Below are 19,717 nucleotides of genomic sequence, written 5' to 3' on the forward strand. Positions count from 1 at the left end.
AAAAACAACTAAATGAACTCAACCTTCCAGAAAAAGAATTCAAAATAATGATAGTGAAGATGATCCGGGACCTTGGAAAAATGATGGAGGCAAAAATCGAGAAGATGCAAGAAATGTTTAACAAAGACCTAGAAGAATTAAAGAACAAACAAACAGAGATGAACAATACAATAACTGAAATGAAAAATATACTAGAAGGAATCAGTAGCAGAATAACTGAGGCAGAAGAACGGATAAGTGAGCCAGAAGACAGAATGGTGGAATTCACTGCCGTAAAACAGAATAAAGAAAAAAGAATGAAAAGAAATGAAGACAGCCTAAGAGACCTCTGGGACAACATTAAACACACCAATGTTCACATTATAGGGGTCCCAGAAGGAGACGAGAGAGAGAAAATATTTGAAGAGATTATAGTCGAAAACTTCCCTAACATGGGAAAAGAAATAGCCACCTAAGTCCAGGAAGCACAGAGAGTCCCAGGCAGGATAAACCCAAACAGAAACACAATGAAACACACAGTAATCAAACTGACAAAAATTAAAGACAAAGAAAAAATATTAAAAGCAACAAGGGAAAAAGGACAAATAACATACAAGGAAACTCCCATAATGTTAACAGCTGATTTCTCAGCAGAAACTCTACAAGCCAGAAGGGAGTGGCACGATATATTTAAAGTGATGAAGGGGAAGAACCTACAACCAAGATTACTCTACCAGGCAAGGATGTCATTCAGATTTGACAGAGAAATCAAAAGCTTTACAGACAAGCAAAAGCTAAGAGAATTCAGCACAACCAAACCAGCTCTACAACAAATGCAAAAGGAAGTTCTCTAAGTGGGAAACACAAGAGAAGAAAAGGACCTACCAAAGCAAACCCAAAACAATTAAGAAAATAGTAATAGGAACATACATATCGATAATTACCTTAAAAGTGAATGGATTAAATACTCCAACCAAAACATACAGGCTCGCTGAATGGATACAAAAACAAGACCCATATATATGCTGTCTACACGAGACCCACTTCAGAAATAGGGACACATACAGACTGAAAGTGAGGGGATGGAGAAAGATATTCCATGCAAACGGAAATCAAAAGAAAGCTGGAGTAGCAATACTCATATCAAATAAAATAGACTTTAAAATAAAGAATGTTACAAGAGATAAGGAAGGGGTTTCCCTGGTGGTGCAGTGGTTAAGAATCCACCTGCCAATGCAGGGGACACGGGTTCGAGCCCTGGTCCGGGAAGATCCCACAAGCCACGGAGCAACAAAGCCCGTGCGCCACAACTACTGAGCCTGCACTCTAGAGCCCGTGAGCCACAACTACTGAGCCTGTGCACCACAACTACTGAAGCCCGCATACCCAGAGTCTGTGCTCCGCAACAAGAGAAGCCACTGCAATAAGAAGCCCATGCACCGCAACGAAGAGTAGACCCCACTTGCCACAACTAGAGAAAGCCCGTGCACAGCAACGAAGACCCAATGCAGCCAAAAATAAAATAAATAAATTAAAAAAAAAAAAGAAGACAAGGAAGGACACTACATAAAGATCAAGGGATCAATCCAAGAAGGTATAACAATTATAAATATATATGTACCCAACATAGGAGCACCTCAATACATAAGGCAAATGCCAACAGCCATAAAAGAGGAAATCAACAGTAACACAATAATAGTGGGGGACTTTAACACCTCATTTACACCAATGGACAGATCATCCAGACAGAAAATTAATAAAGAAACACAAGCTTTAAATGACACAATAGACCAGATAGATTTAATTGATATTTATAGGACATTCCGAAAACAGCAGATTACACTTTCTTCTCAAGTGCACATGGAACATTCTCCAGGATACATCACATCCTGGGTCACAAATCAAGCCTTGGTAAATTTAAGAAAATTGAAATCACATCAAGCATCTTTTCTGACCACAACACTATGAGTTTAGAAATCAATTACAGAGAAAAAAAATGTAAAAAACAAACACATGGAGGTTAAACAATACGTTACTAACTAACCAAGAGATCACTGAAGAAATCAAAGAGGAAGTAAAAAAATACCTAGAGAGAAATGACAACGAAAACACAATGATCCAAAACCTATGGGATGCAGCAAAAGCAGTTCTAACAGGGAAGTTTATAACAATACAATCCTACCTCAAGAAACAAGAAAAATCTCAAACAATCTAACCTTACACCTAAAGGAACTAGAGAAAGAAGAACAAACAAAACCCAAAGTTAGTAGAAGGTAAGAAATCATAAAGATCAGAGGAGAAATAAATGAAATAGAAACAAAGAAAACAATAGCAAAGATCAATAAAACTAAAAGCTGGTTCTTTGAGGAGATAAACAAAATTGATAAACCTTTCGCCAGACTCATCAAGAAAAAGAGGGAGAGGACTCAAATCAATAAAATTAGAAATGAAAAAGGAGAAGTTACAACAGACACCGCAGAAATACAAAGCATCCTAAGAGACTACTACAAGCAACACTCTGACAATAAAATGGACAACCTGGAAGAAATGGACAAACTCTTAGAAAGGTATAACTTTCCAAGACTGAACCAGGAAGAAATAGAACATATGAACAGACCAATCACAAGTAATTAAATTGAAACTGTGATTAAAAATCTCCCAACAAACAAAAGTCCAGGACCAGATGGCTTCACAGGTGAATTCTATCAAACATTTAGAGAAGAGCTAACACACATCCTACTCAAGCTCTTCCAAAAAGTTGCAGAGGAAGGAACACTCCCAAACTCATTCTATGAGGCCACCATCACCCTGATACCAAAACCAGACAAAGATACCACAAAAAAAAGAAAATTACAGACCAATATCACTGATGAATATAGATGCAAAAATCCTCAACAAAATACTAGCAAACAGAATCCAACAACACATTAAAAGGATCATACACCACGATCAAGTGGGATTTATCCCAGGGATTCAAGGATTCTTCAATATACACAAAGCAATCAATGTGATACACCATATTAACAAATTGAAGAATAAAAACCATATGATCATCTCAATAGATGCAGAAAAAGCTTTTGACAAAATTCAACACCGATTTATCATAAAAACTCTCCAGAAAGTGGGCATCGAGGGAACCTACCTCAACATAATAAAGGCCATATACAACAAACCCACAGCAAAAATTCTCAATGGTGAAAAACTGAAAGCATTTCCTCTAAGATCAAGACAAGGATGTCCACTCTCGCCACTATCATTCAACATAGTTTTGGAAGTCCTAGCCATGGCAATCAGAGAAGAAAAAGAAATAAAAGGAATACAAATTGGAAAAGAAGAAGTAAAACTGTCACTGTTTGCAGATGACACGATACTATACATAGATAATCCTAAAGATGCCACCAGAAAACTACTAGAGCTAATCAATGAATTTCATAAAGTTGCAGGATACAAAATTAATGCACAGAAATCTCTTGTATTCCTCTACACTAACAACAAAAGATCAGAAAGAGAAATTAAGGAAACAATCTCCTTCACCATTGCAACAAAAAGAATAAAATACCTAGGAATAAACCTACCTAAGGAGGTAAAAGACCTGTACTCAGGAAACTATAAGACACTGATGAAAGAAATCAGAGATGACACAAACAGCTGGAGAGATATACCATGTTCTTGGATTGGAAGAATGAATATTGTGAAAATGACTATACTACCCAAAGCAATCTACAGATTCAATGCAATCCCTATTATATTACCAATGGCATTTTTTACAGAACTAGAACAAAAGATCTTAAAATTTGTATGGAGACACAAAAGACCCCGAATAGCCAAAGCAATCTTGAGAGAAAAAAACGGAGCTGGAGGAATCAGACTCCCTGACTTCAGACTATACTACAAAGTTATAGTAATCAAGACACTATGGTACTGGCACAAAAACAGAAATATAGATCAATGGAACAGGATAGAAAGCCCAGAGATAAACCCACGCACCTCTGGTCAACTAATCTATGACAAAGGAGGCAAGGATGTACAATGGAGAAAAGACAGTCTCTTCAATAAGTGATGCTGGGAAAACTGGACAGCTACATGTAAAAGAATGAAATTAGAACACTCCTTAACACCATACACAAAAATAAACTCAAAGTACATTAAAGACCTAAATGTAAGACCGGACACTACAAAACTCTTAGAGGAAAACATAGGACGATCACTCTTTGACATAAATCACAGCAAGGTCTTTTTTGACCCACCTCCCAGAGTAATGGAAATAAAAACAAAAATAAACAAATGGGACCTAATGAAACTTAAAATCTTTTGCACAGCAAAGGAAACTATAAACAAGACGAAAAGATAACCCTCAGAATGGGAGAAAATATTTGCAAACAAATCAAGGGACAAAGGATTAATCTCCAAAATATAACAGCTCATGCAGCTCAAAATTAAAAAAACAAACAACCCAATCTAAAAATGGGCAGAAGAGCTAAATACACATTTCTCCAAAGAAGACATACAGAACATACAGATGGTCAAGAGGCACATGAAAAGCTGCTCAACATCACTAATTACTGGAGAAATGCAAATCAAAACTACAATGAGGTATCACCTCACACTGGTTAGAATGAGCGTCTTCAGAAAATCTACAAACAATAAATGCTGGAGAGGGTGTGGAGGAAAGGGAACCCTCTTACACTGTTGGTGGGAATGGAAATTGATACAGCCACTATGGAGAACAGTATGGAGGTTCCTTAAAAAACTAAAAATAGAATTACCATATGACCCAGCAATTCCCCTACTGGGCATATACCCAGAGAAAACCATAATTCAAAAAGACACATGCACCCCAATGTTCACTGCAGCACTATTTACAATAGCCAGGTCATGGAAGCAACCTAAATGCCCACTGACAGATGAATGGATAAAGAAGATGTGGTACATATATACAATGGAATATTACTCAGCCATAAAAAGGAATGAAATTGGGTCATTTGTAGAGATGTGGTTGGACCTAGAGAGTGTCATACAGAGTGAAGTAAGTCAGAAAGAGAAAAACAAATATTATATATTAACACATATATGTGGAATCGAGAAAAATGGTACAGATGAACCGGACTGCAAGGCAGAAATAGAGGCACAGATGTAGAAAACAAATGTATGGACACCAAGGGGGGAAAGTGGGGGTGGTGCTGGTGGTGCGATGAATTGGGAGATTGGGATTGACATTTACAGTAATATGTATAAAATAGATAACTAATAAGAATCTGCTGTATTAAAAAATTAAATAAAATTCAAAAATAAATAAATAAAAACTACTTAGGCTAAAAAAAAAAAAAAAGAATATGGCCCATTTTATTGCCTCAAATAACAGTAACCTTCAGTAGGGAAAGAACTACCCCATGTGACAACAAACTTGTTCAAAAGGGCTTCAAATGCACAATCATCAGTGTAAAACCCTCACATCTTACTCTTGAAACCTGTCCTGTTTTCACTTCTTTCTGCTAAGAGGCCACACTGTGGAATTTGAACAAGAGACACTGTACTGTGGAGAAAGCCAAGGGCATCTGGAGAAGAGTAGTGGGGCTCTGAAAAGCACTGGCTTTGGAGTCAGTCAGACCTGGGTTCTTATTTCAGTGCTGCAATTCTCAGCTGTGTGACTATGGGTAAGTTACTCAATGTCTCTGAGTTTCAGTTTCCTCAAATGAAAATTGAGAAAATAGTACCTTTCTCACAGCGTTTTTGTAAGGGTTAAATGAGGCCTTTTATGTAAAACACTTGGCACAGGGTCTGTAAGTAATCAACACTGTAAGTAACAGATGATGGTTATTATTATTCCTACATTCCTATAGCACCTGTAAGGTGCTGTATTTTGATCTTCTTTCCCTATAACTGTAAGGCTCTAGGATAGAACCGTCCGAGTAGTATCTTTCAAGTCTTGGTGCACTAGAGAAAATAATCAAGACTGTCTAGTTCCCAAACCAAGAATTTTATTTGACCCATTCATGGAGTTGCTCTTCATTGTAGCTTTCTCTTCCAGGCAAAAGGTACCATCCTTGATGGATCCTTGGGTTTCAGAAATGTTTCAGACCCCTGTCTGGCCTGTCTCACAAGAACCTCACCTGCTCTTTTTACCTTAAAATGACACTAGCTCGCATGTTCTGCCCTCCTGTGACAGTGAGTGAGAGGGAGAAATGAGGAAAGGGAAGAGGCAGTGGGCACATCTACCCTCCAGGCATGCAGCTTGCTAGGAGGCAGGGGTCTGGGCCCAAGGAAGGAAGCCTTGAGTGCACTGTGGCTTCCCTGTGTCTTTAAAGAAGCTGGTTCTACACGTCATGTCTCTTGGCCCATCATAATCGGCTATGAAACTTCCTTCTGATCAAAGATCTCCACCCTTTCCAAACACAGTTAAACCTGCATTAGAGCCCCAATCCCAAAACAATGAGCTCTACAAGAATGACACGTATAAAAATGAGTCTCTGTCTAAGGTTCGGGCAAATCTCGGTCAAAGGTAAACAGATTTATTTACTGCAGAACACTGGAGAACCTTGAACTTGCCAGTATACACTGTGGGTCTTCCAGAAGGGGATATAATATGCAGTATTTTATAAACTTATCTGCTCACTGAGTTCTCACAGGTCTACTGACACTTTATGGGAATGGGACAAGAAATACCAGTCCACACTTATCAAAAAACTGTCCCATTCAGAGAGAGAAATTCTCCTGCTGGTTCAGATGTCAGCCAGGTCCATACATCAAGTTCATAGTGCCATAAACGCCTACAAAGCAAGTTTAAGGTCCTGTGTTCAGATGGTATGAAGATGAGCAAGGCACAGCTCCAACTTCAAGGAGAACAGATTTACTTGATCCTGACCTTTGTATTTTAAGCTTTGATTTGGAAGGCAAGGGATAGCAAGAAAAAGAGAGCAAAAACATTGATGACTTCATCAAGATACAGTAAATGTCCATACAGTAAATACCAGGAGTTTCTTAGTCTGAAAGTGACACCACAGTTGTAGGATACTGAAGGTACAAATTTTGAAAACTAAATTTCCAGCAAACTGTAATAACCCACCCAAAGACTACCTCAAGAAAGTTCTGAAATTCCATACAAAAAAACCCTCCCTTATTAGAGTAATAAATAAGAATATCTTCCAAAAATATCCAATTTCATCACCTTACATAAAGAAGATGTAGTTTTAGTAACAGTTTTCTTTCTTTTTTAAAAAACATTTATTTTATTTTTATTTATTTGGCTGCACTGGGTCTTAGTTGCTGTGTGCGGGATCTAGTTCCCTGACCAGGGATCAAACCCAGGCCCCCTGCATTGGGAGCGTGGAGTCTTAACTGCTGGACCACCAGGGAAGTCCCTAGTAACAGTTTTAAAATGAAAATGAAAGGACGACTTTGAGAGGAAGTTGTGTCTAACTCTTGCCCTTCGGAAAAGAAGAGAGTTTAGGGAACCGAAGTGATGGGTACAGAGGTCATTTCAAGCTACACTTTGGAAGGGGGTTTTGGTCTCCTCCCAGGCTGAGCTTCTCTTCAGCTGCGGCTGGTGAGCTGGGAGCTCAGCTGCCTCAGAGAATGTCACCCAAAGTAAGGTGAGCCACTAAGTCTTCTGTTGTCACAAGACTGTCGCGATGCACAGAGTAGAGCATGAGTACAGTGCAAATGACCTTCCTGCTGGGATGATCTAGCATCTCCAAGGAGGTAATGACTGGAAAGGTCACAGCCCTAACTGTGGCGGTGTTGTTCTCACTACACAGGGGAGCGTTCTGAACAAAGGGCAGAGAGAATGCAAGGCTGGGTGTTAACGGCACTTGTGTGTTAGGCTCCTTGGCCACGTCATGTCATTTGTAAGGCTTTCATCACTCCTGCCCTTCAGCACGCCTCAGCTTCAGGGGTCCCCCCTAAAGAAGTATCTTTCACCCACACCAGGGGAGAAAGAGAAAGGATGACCTGCAGCTCTTTAAATAAACTGGTTTGTTTCTACATCACTCAAGTGTCTGCTGAGAATCACTATCTTCCGCCAACCAAAGTTCCTACTGAATCAGAATGCAATCACTGGACCTTCATGTATCTCTACTAAGAATGTAGTATTGTCAGCAGGAGCCATCCTCTAAGAGAGGCATTTGATTCGCCTGACTCGGACAGTGTGCAAATGTGATCAATAGGCACCTTGCACAAATGCTCTGAGACAAAAGACCAGGAAATGAGAGACTTCTTATCTTATAGCTGCAACTCTCTTAAGCAGGGTTTTGACTGGTACAAATAGCATCCTTTTATCATCTACTATGAGGCCGAACAAACCATGGATTTCTAAGCTCTCTTCCTTTTCCGTCACTACTGCTTCTGACAGTCTGCTTCCTGATAGGTAAACTGAGGCAGGAAAAGAAAAAAATAAATTCAAATTGTTCTTTTGGAAGACAGCAGTTTTGGTAAAAGCTGGGTGATATGAGGTTAAAAGTGACCGACACAAAGCCTGGACATCATCAGTCAGTGCAGCTGTTCACCCCTTTCCTCTCTCGTGCCAAGAAATTGTAACTTTCCTGTGATGCGCCCTACAGATGCCACGAGGATGCTGAAGTCTGACCTGTTACCAGGTTAGATCAATGAGGACTGTAATAGCACAAAAGAAGCATGCTTTCCGCAATGGCGGTAAAGAAGAGACAGTCCTGAGGATAAAGCCAGTGTGTCTGCTCTTCTACAGATACTCTGTGTCATGAGAAGTCAGTGTCACCTCAACCCTCTTCCTTTCTCAAGTGGGAAAGGGGCCTGTCTGGGAGCTGCCCACCTAACCACAGTCAGCTGTCCCCCTCACCACTTCTGTCTTGGGTCAGATGTTCCCACCATCTTTAGACCTCTCAAAAATCAAAATCAGATGGCCCTCTGGGCTTGACTGGAGTCACGTCTAACAAAGCTGTGCTATATACAGTACGTCCTACAGGGCTGTGCCAATTCACCTGCTTGCCTGCTCAACCCTCTCCTTCGGGGTCTAGTTACTCTTGCCATCCGCTATGAGGCTGGGGGTCTTCCCTGACAATCATCTTCTGGAATTTCCAAGAGGTTATGAATTGCAGGACTGCTAAGCCCGGTAACCCCTCTGAGTAGTTCACACTGTCTTCCTCAAAGAGCCTAAGTTCCCTGAAGGCAAGAATCAGGTGACAACAGAGGATGAGTTCTATTCACATTGACTAATGAAATAAATGAATGGATGAAGAGTGAGTGAGGAAAGCCCCAAAGATTTCTTGGAATTTTGTAACTTTTCAGGCACTTCTAATTTTTACTACATTGTTTATCTCCCACTGAAAGGTGCCTTGCCTAACCCAATAATATCAGGCCTTTTCACGACAAAAGGAAAGCTCCTAAAGCATTATTAAACCAGCAAATCCAAGAAGACAAGTGCACTCTGTTAAAGTTCAGACTTACAGACGTCTCTGCATTCTGCCACACGTGAGAGATCCGGTAGCCCACCAGTTCCCCATCCTGCCGCTTAATTGGAGGCTTGATCCATTTGACATCCACCTTGTTGCTAGACTCATTCAGAAACATAGTGACATTCAGAGGCGCTACTGACGGGGCTACAAAAGAGAAAGGAGAGAAGGATGAGGAAGTACGAAGAAAGGCACATAGAGAGTCATTCTCTTCTTGGTTTTTGTACGTTTGGTTTTTTAATTTTCTATGAAAAGCACTCAAATGAGACTGAGATTAATAGTGGACTTTCATACATTTCTATGAAGATTTATTAAGATATTATATGTAAGTGCTTAGCACAGTGTCTAGTTCATTGTAGGCACTCAGAAAATGTTAGTTCTCATTTTCCAGTGCTTCCTTCATGATAAAATCTCTTCGATGTCACCTTTATTTAAAAAAAAAAAATAGTGGACTTCCACCTTCTTTTCAATCGAGGACCATTAAGATATCATGAGTTTAAAAAAGTAAGCTTTGTGTCTAAGATTCCAAACAAAATGATCCCTGCGTTTCCTCAAGATGTTTAGTGACAGGCTGGTAAGCAATGCATTCTGAGCAAGAAATAGGAAATGCAGAAATAGGTTTTGTCTTGTTGCGTATAATCTTTGCTCTTTTTAGGCTCTGTGAGCTCTGAAATATATTTTTGGGTTACTTTAGTGTGTTTGACAAGACAGCTTGATATTTCTATCAAACAAATGACTTTCATATTGCAACAATCTTTGTTAAGAACCACTCAAATAAAATTCTCTTAAAAAGGCCACACACACACACAAAAAGTAAGCGCTATGGACCTAGAGATGATCATACTAAGTGAAGTCAGACAGAGAAAGACAAATATCATATGATAGCACTTATATGTGGAATCTTAAAAAATGATACAAATGAACTTATTTATAAAACAGAAATAGACTCACAGATAGAAAACAAACATATGGTTACCAAAGGGGAAAAGGGGGGAGGGATAAATTAGGAGTTTGGGATTAACAGATACAAACTACTATATATAATATAGATAAACAACAAGGACCTACTGTATAGCACAGGGAACTATATTCAATATCTTGTAATAAACTATAATGGAAAAGAATCTGAAGAAGAATGTATAACTGAATCACTTTGCTGTACACCTGAAACTAACACAACATTGTAAATCAACTCTACTTCAATGAAAGTTTTTTTAAAAAGTACGCCCTTTCCAAACTAAAACAACTAAGAAATGGAAGACAGGGAAGGAGGTAGGTAGAGCTCACGGACTCCTCTTGGGGAAGCAAAACACACACAACTCCAAGAGGATTCTCCAGTAGACACCTGTGCAGCAGAAGGCCAGCTGGGGATCAGTTCTATGTCATTTGAGCTGTACAAGGCAGGGAACACTGCTGATCTCAGAAGGAAGCCACGTTTTAAAGTCCAGAACCAGGTTACTAATGATCTGAACAGAGCTAATCAGTGAATAAATTTAAATATGTATGTGTATGTGTGCGTGCATGCGTGTGTGCATGTGTGTGTGTGTGTGTGTGTGTGTGTGTGTGTAAGACACCTCATGAATGAAGATCAGAGGGTCAAATACTATTTGCTGGGTTAGGTGACAAAGTGTAGAATTTAGCACTGGTTTTCACTTTCTGGTTTATAGTAAAGTCTACACAAGCCACATATCCACTTTATGTCAAAATGTCTATATACAAGGATAATAAAAGTTAACACACTTTTTAGAAAAAGTATGTATGTGGGTACAGTATGTGTACAAAATAATTTGGGAAACAAGTCAAGATCACAACTACATTCTCTTTTGGGAGGGAAGACTGTAGCTATTAAAACTGAAAAAAATATGCCTCTTGACCAATATTTTCTTTCCATGAATTTAATCTAGAAAAATTCTCCTGTAGGTAGTGTTATATTCATTGAAGCATAATAGTGACAGAAAGGAATAAATGTAATGTTCAGTCAATAATTACGATATAATAAATTCTGATACTTTTCCAATGGAATACTCACTACCTCACACTGAAAAGAATTTGCGAGACCATGTAAATTGATTTGAAAGAATATCTAATGGTTGGGGGGGGAATAAAACTGCAAAAAAGTACGTATCAATGATCCATTTTAGAAATTAAAAAATAAGTATTTTACATATAGGAAGAGTAAATATGCAATAATATACACCAAAACTGTTGTTGTATTTGTATTTAGGGGAGATTAAACTGTATATTTCTGATATATCTGAAAGGGAAACAAAAGGGCACTATAACCTCTTTGTCTCTGCTGATTCCAGGAGCAGTAATAATGAAGTTAGAGCAAATTTCAGCTTAGGAAATATATAGCTAAAGCTGTACCTATGAAACGAGTCACACAGTAGAATTTACAGGGAAACATGGCTGACTCAACATGTCTTTATGTCTACTCCCTCCTAAAACCCCTCTATGATGACAATAAGAAATTTAAAACAGTATAAACTCACGGGGTACAGAGGAGCCAACAGTGGAAGAGAAATGCCAACATACATATGAAAGCTGAAAAGCAGAGTAAGAAGGTGTAATTAACTCAGTAAGCTGATTCTCCCCAAAGAACCACAGAGAGGCTCAGAGGCGGAGGGCCCAGGGACAGAGTGGGAATTAAAACTGGAAGATTGAAAGTTTGATCAGGAAGTAGCCCTCGAGATCCTTCTAACCTATTCCCACACACAGCTGGCAGGTATCCCTCAAATTCCCACAGGAGACAGGATGCTTTATTCTCTGAACTGAAAAGCTACTGGACTTGGGGCACCAGTAGAATGGAGGCACGATGAGGGGCTGACAACTAGGGAAATAAGTGGAAATTCGTACACTGACTGAGGGGGACTCCACCTCTGGCTCCTCCCCACCTGATCTTAGAGCATCAGCAGCTGTGTTCATATTCCCAAGGCAGCAGACAGGAGACTCAATTCTAGAGGAAGTAAGCGGCTCCAGGGGAAAGAAAGCCAATATTGACACTTGCGGGTATCCAAACCAAAACACTTAGGTCGCTGCCCAATCACCTGACAGTGAAGCCTACAAGCCCCACCCACACTCACAGAGCTTCCCATCAATCGCTGGTTCTTCACTCTTCAATGGGAGAGACAGTGGAAGATCAGAAGAGGCTGGGGAGGCCTCCTTCATGAATGTCAGGGACCAGAACAAAACACAGGACAGAGCACTCAGAGGAGGCAGAGACAATGTAGGGAACTAGAGAAAAGTAAAACACAAACAAACAAAACCAATAATTAACATACCCAAAGATAAGAAAAGGCTCTCATAATTGAGAACTGGAAAAAACTGTCAATGAAAAATAAAATTATTCTTATATATTATATTGCCAATTTCAATAAAGTATTCAATAGAAGAATTAGAAGATAAATCAAGTAAATCTCCAAAAGAAAAGTAGAATAAAAATTTTAAAAAAGAGGCCAATTTGAGGGAAAAAAAATTGAGGAAGCAATTAAAGAGTTTCAACAAATGTCTAATACAGTTATCTGGAAAGAAAAATAGAAGAACATTTTTAAAGGAAAAAATGTGTAAGAAAAAGTCTCAAAACCGAAGCATTTGCATTCCTAGATTGAATGCCTATGATGATGAATGAAACAAATCCCACATCACAGCTCATTACAGCACCATGATTAAAGAGAAAAGATATTAAAAAAAAATTAAAACTAAAAAACAGTTCACCTAGAAAACTCAAGTTATCAAAATTCTCTACAATGACACATGAAGCTAAAAAACAATGCAGAAATACTTTTAAAATTTTGAGGGAAAATCATTTCCAACCTAAAATTCTCTATTAGGAAGAATTACCAATCCAGTATGACAAACAGACATGCAAGGTCCCATAGTTTTTATTTATATATATATTCTCTCTAGAGCTAATTGAGAATGTGCTCCATGAGAATGAGAGACAGTAAACCAAGAAAGACAAACGCCCAGGAGACGGCAAAGGAGTCACTAGGATGACGCTGGAGGAAGACAGGAAAAGAACCACATGAAAAAATTAAAGATAAGAGTGGCTGGGCCTCACTCAGGGCCAGGAATAGTGCCTGTTCCCATCAATCAGCCTGGAAAATCTAATGATTCAAGGAGCACTGGGTAGAGTACACATAATGGTTTTGTCTCAATAGTGGGTAATAGTTGACCCTAGATGAAGCACTGCTCTGGTCCAGCCTAACAAATACTAAAAGCAATGTTCAAAAGGATCAGTCTTTTCCCATTAGCTTAACTATGACCCCAAACAAAGCTCAATATTTATAAGAATACAAAAATATCTAGCACTCAACAAGGTAAAATTCACAATGTCAGGAATCCAACCAAAGATTACCAGACATGTAGAAAAATTGGAAAGTACTCTCCACAATAGGAATATAAATGAATCAATCAAAACCACTCCAGAAATAAGACTGATGTTAGAATTAGCAGACAAGGACGTTAAAACAGTTATTATAACTGTATTCCATATGGTCCAAAAGTTAAGTAGAGACAGGAAGATACAAAAAAAGACAAAAATTACAATGTGAGAGTTGAAATATACACTAGATAGAATTAATGGCAGATTAGATACTGCACAAGAAAAGATTAGTGAATTTGAAGGCACAGTAATAGAAACTACCCAAAATAAAACACAAGGAGAAAAGCAGGGGAAAAAGTAATAGCATCAGTGAATTATGGATAACGTCAAGTGATATGATACATGGGTAACTGGAGTCCTCAAAGGACAGGAGAGGTGGGAACAGAAAAAAATATTTGAAGAAGCAATGGCCAACATTTTCCAAATGTGATGCAAACTATAGACACGCAGACCTCAGAAGTTCAATGAACCCCAAGCCCAAGGGATATAAAGAAAATTACACCAAGGCACATCATAATTAAATTGCTCAAAATCAAATACAAAAGGAAAACCAGAGACAGAAGACCCATTATACACAGAGGAATAAATTAAGAATTACCACAGATTTGTTATCAGAAACAATGTAAGCAAGAAGACAGTGGAGTAACCTAGAACTCTATACCTAATAAAAATATCTTACAAATGAAGGCCAAAGAAACCCCTCAAAAGTAAAATAAAGATTTCTTTCAGACATACAGAAGCTGAATTTCTCACCAAGATTCACACTGCAAAAAGTAATGAAGAATCCTTTAGGAAGAAGGAAAATAATACCACATGGAAATATGTACAGATTTACACCAAAAAAATGAATAACAGGGCTTTCCTGGTGGCGCAGTGGTTAAGAATCCGCCTGCCAATGCAGGGGACACGGGTTCGAGCCCTGGTCCCGTAAGATCCCACATGCCGCGGAGCAGCTGAGCCCGTGAGCCACAATTACTGAGCCTGCGCGTCTGGAGCCTGTGCTCCGCAACAAGAGAGGCTGCGATAGTGAGAGGCCCACGCACTGCGATGAAGAGTGGCCCCCACTTGCCACAACTGGAGAAAGCCCTCGCACAGAAACGAAGACCGAACACAGCCATAAATAAATAAAAATTAAAAAAAAAAAAAAGGGATAATAGTGCTGGGGAATAGAACTAGAACCTGCTATTCACCAACAATAATTTAATCCAATTTAAAAAAAAAAAATGAATAACATTAGAAATGGTAACTAACATTTGGGCAAATACCAACTGGGTAAATATAGGTTTTTTATAATTATATAAATCACTCTAAAAGATTATGACTATTTGAACAAAAATAATAACTATCTAGTGTGGGTTTATAACATATGTAAAAGTAAAATGAGTGACAACAATAGCATAAATATCTGGAGAAGAAAAATGAAAGTATACTATTTTAAGGTTCCTATACTATACCTGAAGTGGTATAACATCACTTGAAGGTATATAGTAATAAGTTAAACCTGTATACTATAAACCCTAAAGCAACCATTGAAAAAACAGAATAAAAGAGTTATGGCTAATAAGTCAAAAAGGAGATAAAATAGAATAAAAACATTCAATTAATCCAAAAGAAGGGGAACAAATTACAGACAGAACAAATAGAAGACAGATGTAAATCTACCCATATGAATGATATCATTACATTTTTTTTTTTTTTATCATTACATTTTAATGGATTAAATACCCCAATTTAAAGGCAAGGACTGTGAAGTAAAGTACTGCCTACATGAAATACCCATTGACTATAAAGATACAAGTAAGTTAAAAATAAGTATGAATAAAAGATACACCATGTAATCAAAAGAAAGAGTAAAATGGCTATATTAATATCGATAAAAGATTTCACAGAATATAATATTACCAAAGATAAAGAAAATAATTTCATAATGATAAAGTGGCCAATTTATTAGGAGAGCATAGTAATATTACACAGTTATGCACAAAATAACAGAACTTCAAAATATGTGAACTGCTAGAACTACAAATAGAAATAGATAAATTCACAGTTATAACTACAGATTTCAATGCACCCGTCTAAATAACTGATAGAAAAAGGAGGCATAAAATCAATAAGAATACAATTTGAAAAACACTGTCAACTAACTTGACCAAGTTGACATTTATAGAACACTCCATCTAATAAGAGCAGAATACACATTCTCAAGTACACATGGAACATTTATCAAGATAGACCATGTTCTGGGCTGTAAAATGAGTCTCGATACATTTCAAAGGATTCAAGTGATATGAATTATGTTCTTTGGCCCCAACAGAATGAAATTAGAAATCACTAATACAAATATTTGGAAACTACGTTACACACCTAAGTAACTAATGGGTTAAAGAAGAAATCAAAACAGAAACCAGAAAGTTTTTTGAACTGAATGAAAATGAAACACCATATAAAAATTGTTCTCAGAGGCTTTTCTTCCTCATTTAAGATATTTTACAATCTTGGCACTAGTTTCATTTGTTCAAGGATTAAGCCCTAACAATTTATGACCTAGACCTGTCCCACCGTCTGTATTAAAATTGGAGCACTGATTATGTAAGGCTGGAGTTAAGGGCAGGAAAGAGGTTCTGAGTAATCCAGAGCTCTAAATTGGGAAATAATGGAAACTGGGCAATTCAAATCTAGCATAACTACAATATTCACTCCAATATTCATAGAAAAAATACAAACTCTTGGAAATCAAAAGCAGCACACAGAAATGAAAGTTTACAGATGTAAATAAAATTTGCTATAAGAAAATAATGTAGAGACAACAGTACCTACTTCATATGATCGCTATGAGGAGCTAATGAAATAATGCATGTAAAGTACCTAAGATGGTCCCTGGCATGTAGTAGGTGCTTATTGAACATTAGCTACTTAAGTTTGATGCTATGAGTAATAACTTCCATATATTTATATTTTAATTAAAATAATATATGCTATAAAGAGTGTGCTACTACTAATATCTTCCTATGTAAAAGAAAATATTCCCTATACATAGTATGTATAAGGTTTGTCAATTACAGAAGGAAACCTCTTTCCCATTTTCATTGGTCACCTCCATAAAATTATCCTCCAGAGACGAAGGCCACACAAAGAAAAAGTTAAACTCTGAATCAGGCCACTGGGAAGGATTTGTTTCATCACATGCCATCAGGCACAATATGCATTCTGAACCCCAGGAATTACCTCTTTCAGTCGTGCTGGCCAGAATCCAAGGGCTCACTGCAGACCAGCCGACTTCATTCATGCAGGACACACCGATGTTGTAATTCGCCAGAGCCTGCAGCTGCTCGATTTGATACAGATGTGGTGAAGCAGATGTGTTAAAAATCATGACTGAGCCATGACTCACTGGCTCAACTTCCTCGACCTAAATGAAGAGTAAAATTGTGGACCAGGCGTTAGTAAGGGGGTAGGAATGTCAGACTTGGGGCATTCATGCATTTGGTGTACACGGCCCTTTCTCTCCACTGAGGGGAAGTACCTGCTTCCTTTCGGGCCACACCTTAAATTTCCCACCAGGATCACTGTGTATTACTCATGCTACTCACTTGTGCAACAATTGAGGACCTGATGAAAAATGCCTAAAATAAGTGTTCTCACTCTGGCAGGTAACAGAGCAAATAATCGTCATCATAACATTATAATTATTCTACATTATAATATAACTTATAATAAAAATAGCTCTTCCTCTCTCAGAATCACTTCAGTTCTTGATCTTTTTTTTCAGCTGTTTCACAGAATATGCAGTAAAGACAAGGGACATCGTATGTGGGGCAAAACCTGAAATATTTACTGTCTGACCCTTTAGAGAAAATATTTCCCAAATCCTACTTTAGAAGACGAGATACTTAATTTTTTTAAAAAAAATCTGTACTTCTTTTCATTATGTCTCCTGAGGAATTCTGCTCTTGCCTTGAGGCTAATTTTAGCATGTCCTTTATTCTTACCCCCCAATTCCCACTCCCATATAGATTCAACTCCAAAAGCAAACATAGAGAGTGTAGATTTTATGGCATTTTTTGGTGGGGAGATATAGGAGAGGGTCATGTGCACCTCACCCAACAAGCTTTTCTCCAAATCTTTTAAAAACCCATCAGCTCTTTCCCCTGAGTCCTTGTACCTCATCTTTCTCTCCATAAACTCCACCAGTCTCTCCACATCCCTCTCCAGATGTCTTCTGTATGCACAGGCAAGAGAGAAGTATTCCCAGCAAAATTCAGTCTTATGCTAAACTTCCAGCTTTTCCCTTAAGGAAACCTCTTATCTGGGAATGGGGATCACGCAGAGTTTTCTCTAACTGTATATTTTTCACAACTTCTTTAAAAAAATTAATTAATTAATTAATTAATTAATTTATGGCTGTGTTGGGTCTTCGTTTCTGTGCGAGGGCTTTCTCTAGTTGCGGCAAGCGGGGGCCACTCTTCATCGCGGTGCGCGGGCCTCTCACTATCGCGGCCTCTCCTGTTGCGGAGCACAGGCTCCAGACGCGCAGGATCAGTAATTGTGGCTCACGGGCCCAGTTGCTCCGCGGCATGTGGGATCCTCCCAGACCAGGGCTCGAACCCGTGTCCCCTGCATTGGCAGGCAGATTCTCAACCACTGCGCCACCAGGGAAGCCCACAACTTCTAAAATATGTTGTACTTGTAAAATCAGAAAGACAAAAATAGTATTGGACAAAACAGAAGCCACCAAAAACAATTTGGGGGAAAAAATCTTAAACCCACAAAATAATATTTCTGATAATAATGGGTTTGCAATTATGGGGTGTGGAAACACAATGCTGTTATTTCAGGATATGTATGTTTGCAATTTAGGTCAAGGGGCCACAAATCAACATTTTGGAATTCCAAATCCCCTAGTGGATACCATGAGGGTGGCGCTGGGGCCGAGTCTCACCTCTGACTCAGACCCGCAGACTCTGCGGGGTGACCAGAGGGTACCAGTTGGCCTGAGGAGCCACCAGAGGAGAAACCAGGAGCTGTGTGCTTATCTCGGTGGTGGCTGTTGGCAGAAATCACTCTTTGTTTCTTCACTTTAGAGTCTGCACCTACTTCCTGGTGACCAAGCGCTGGAACTAAGGTGGAGGAAACCTTGGCTCCCCACCCCTGCCCCATTTCCGGAACAACGCCCTGGACCATTTCCAGGCACAGGGACACTCTTGGAGGGCATGTTCCTAGAAGAAGACGGGTTTCTATAACAGTGCTCAGTGGGTTCTAGGGGAAAGGAGGGCATGAAACAGCAAGATATATGTGGGAGAGTTAAAAATAGAAACGGAGTCCATAGCCCAAAAATGGGTGAAGAAAGGAACTAATGCCAAGACCAAGGGAAGTGAGAGGGTGTGTCCTGCTAGTGGGTGGACATGAATCTTGTCCAAAACATTCATTTGTTACCAAGTCAGAGTTTAAAATTGTAACAAACTGGGAATCTGCTACAAAATGATACTTGGTCCCTTCAGAAATGGGAATACACTGTTAATCAACAGAATATGAAAGTATATAACTTGTGGAGCTAGTTCTGATCAACCTCACTAGGACTGCCAGAGAAAATAAAGGACACCTGTTTATATTTAAAGTTCAGATAGACCACCAATAATTATGGGTACAGGTATGACACAAAATCAACAGTGTAATGAACTTGTAAAGTAACTGGATTCTTATTCGCTAAATCCGGTAACCCTAGGAGAGATGGAACGGAGAATGGGTGAAGGAAGCCTGAGCTAGCTGGTGGGGCAAAGACAGGATAACCTTGTCCCGCACAATAGGATCCAAGGTGGGCAAGAGGGGCTGCAATTTGGCAGTCTCAGGCTGATTTTTTCATGCCCTGGCCACCCAAAGCCAAGGCAAAGAGAGTGCAAGTGAAGCTTGTGTGATCATCTTCCACCTGTAGGGG

General features: G+C 38.9%; 1 protein-coding gene across 1 annotated transcript in view; it reads right to left on the reverse strand.

Moving 5' to 3' along the window:
• The window catches only part of MERTK (MER proto-oncogene, tyrosine kinase), a 114,660-nt gene that overhangs the window by 37,455 nt on the left and 57,488 nt on the right, over positions 1-19,717 (reverse strand). The window contains exons 7-8 of the mRNA XM_061168771.1: positions 17,011-17,194; positions 9,397-9,548 (exon numbers count right to left, since the gene is read on the reverse strand). Of these exons, the coding sequence (XP_061024754.1) occupies positions 9,397-9,548; positions 17,011-17,194 (336 nt within the window). The remainder of the gene's footprint in view (positions 1-9,396; positions 9,549-17,010; positions 17,195-19,717) is intronic.

The sequence above is a fragment of the Eubalaena glacialis genome, chromosome 14, assembly GCF_028564815.1.
Source record: "Eubalaena glacialis isolate mEubGla1 chromosome 14, mEubGla1.1.hap2.+ XY, whole genome shotgun sequence".
NCBI classification, from domain to species: Eukaryota; Metazoa; Chordata; class Mammalia; order Artiodactyla; family Balaenidae; genus Eubalaena; species Eubalaena glacialis.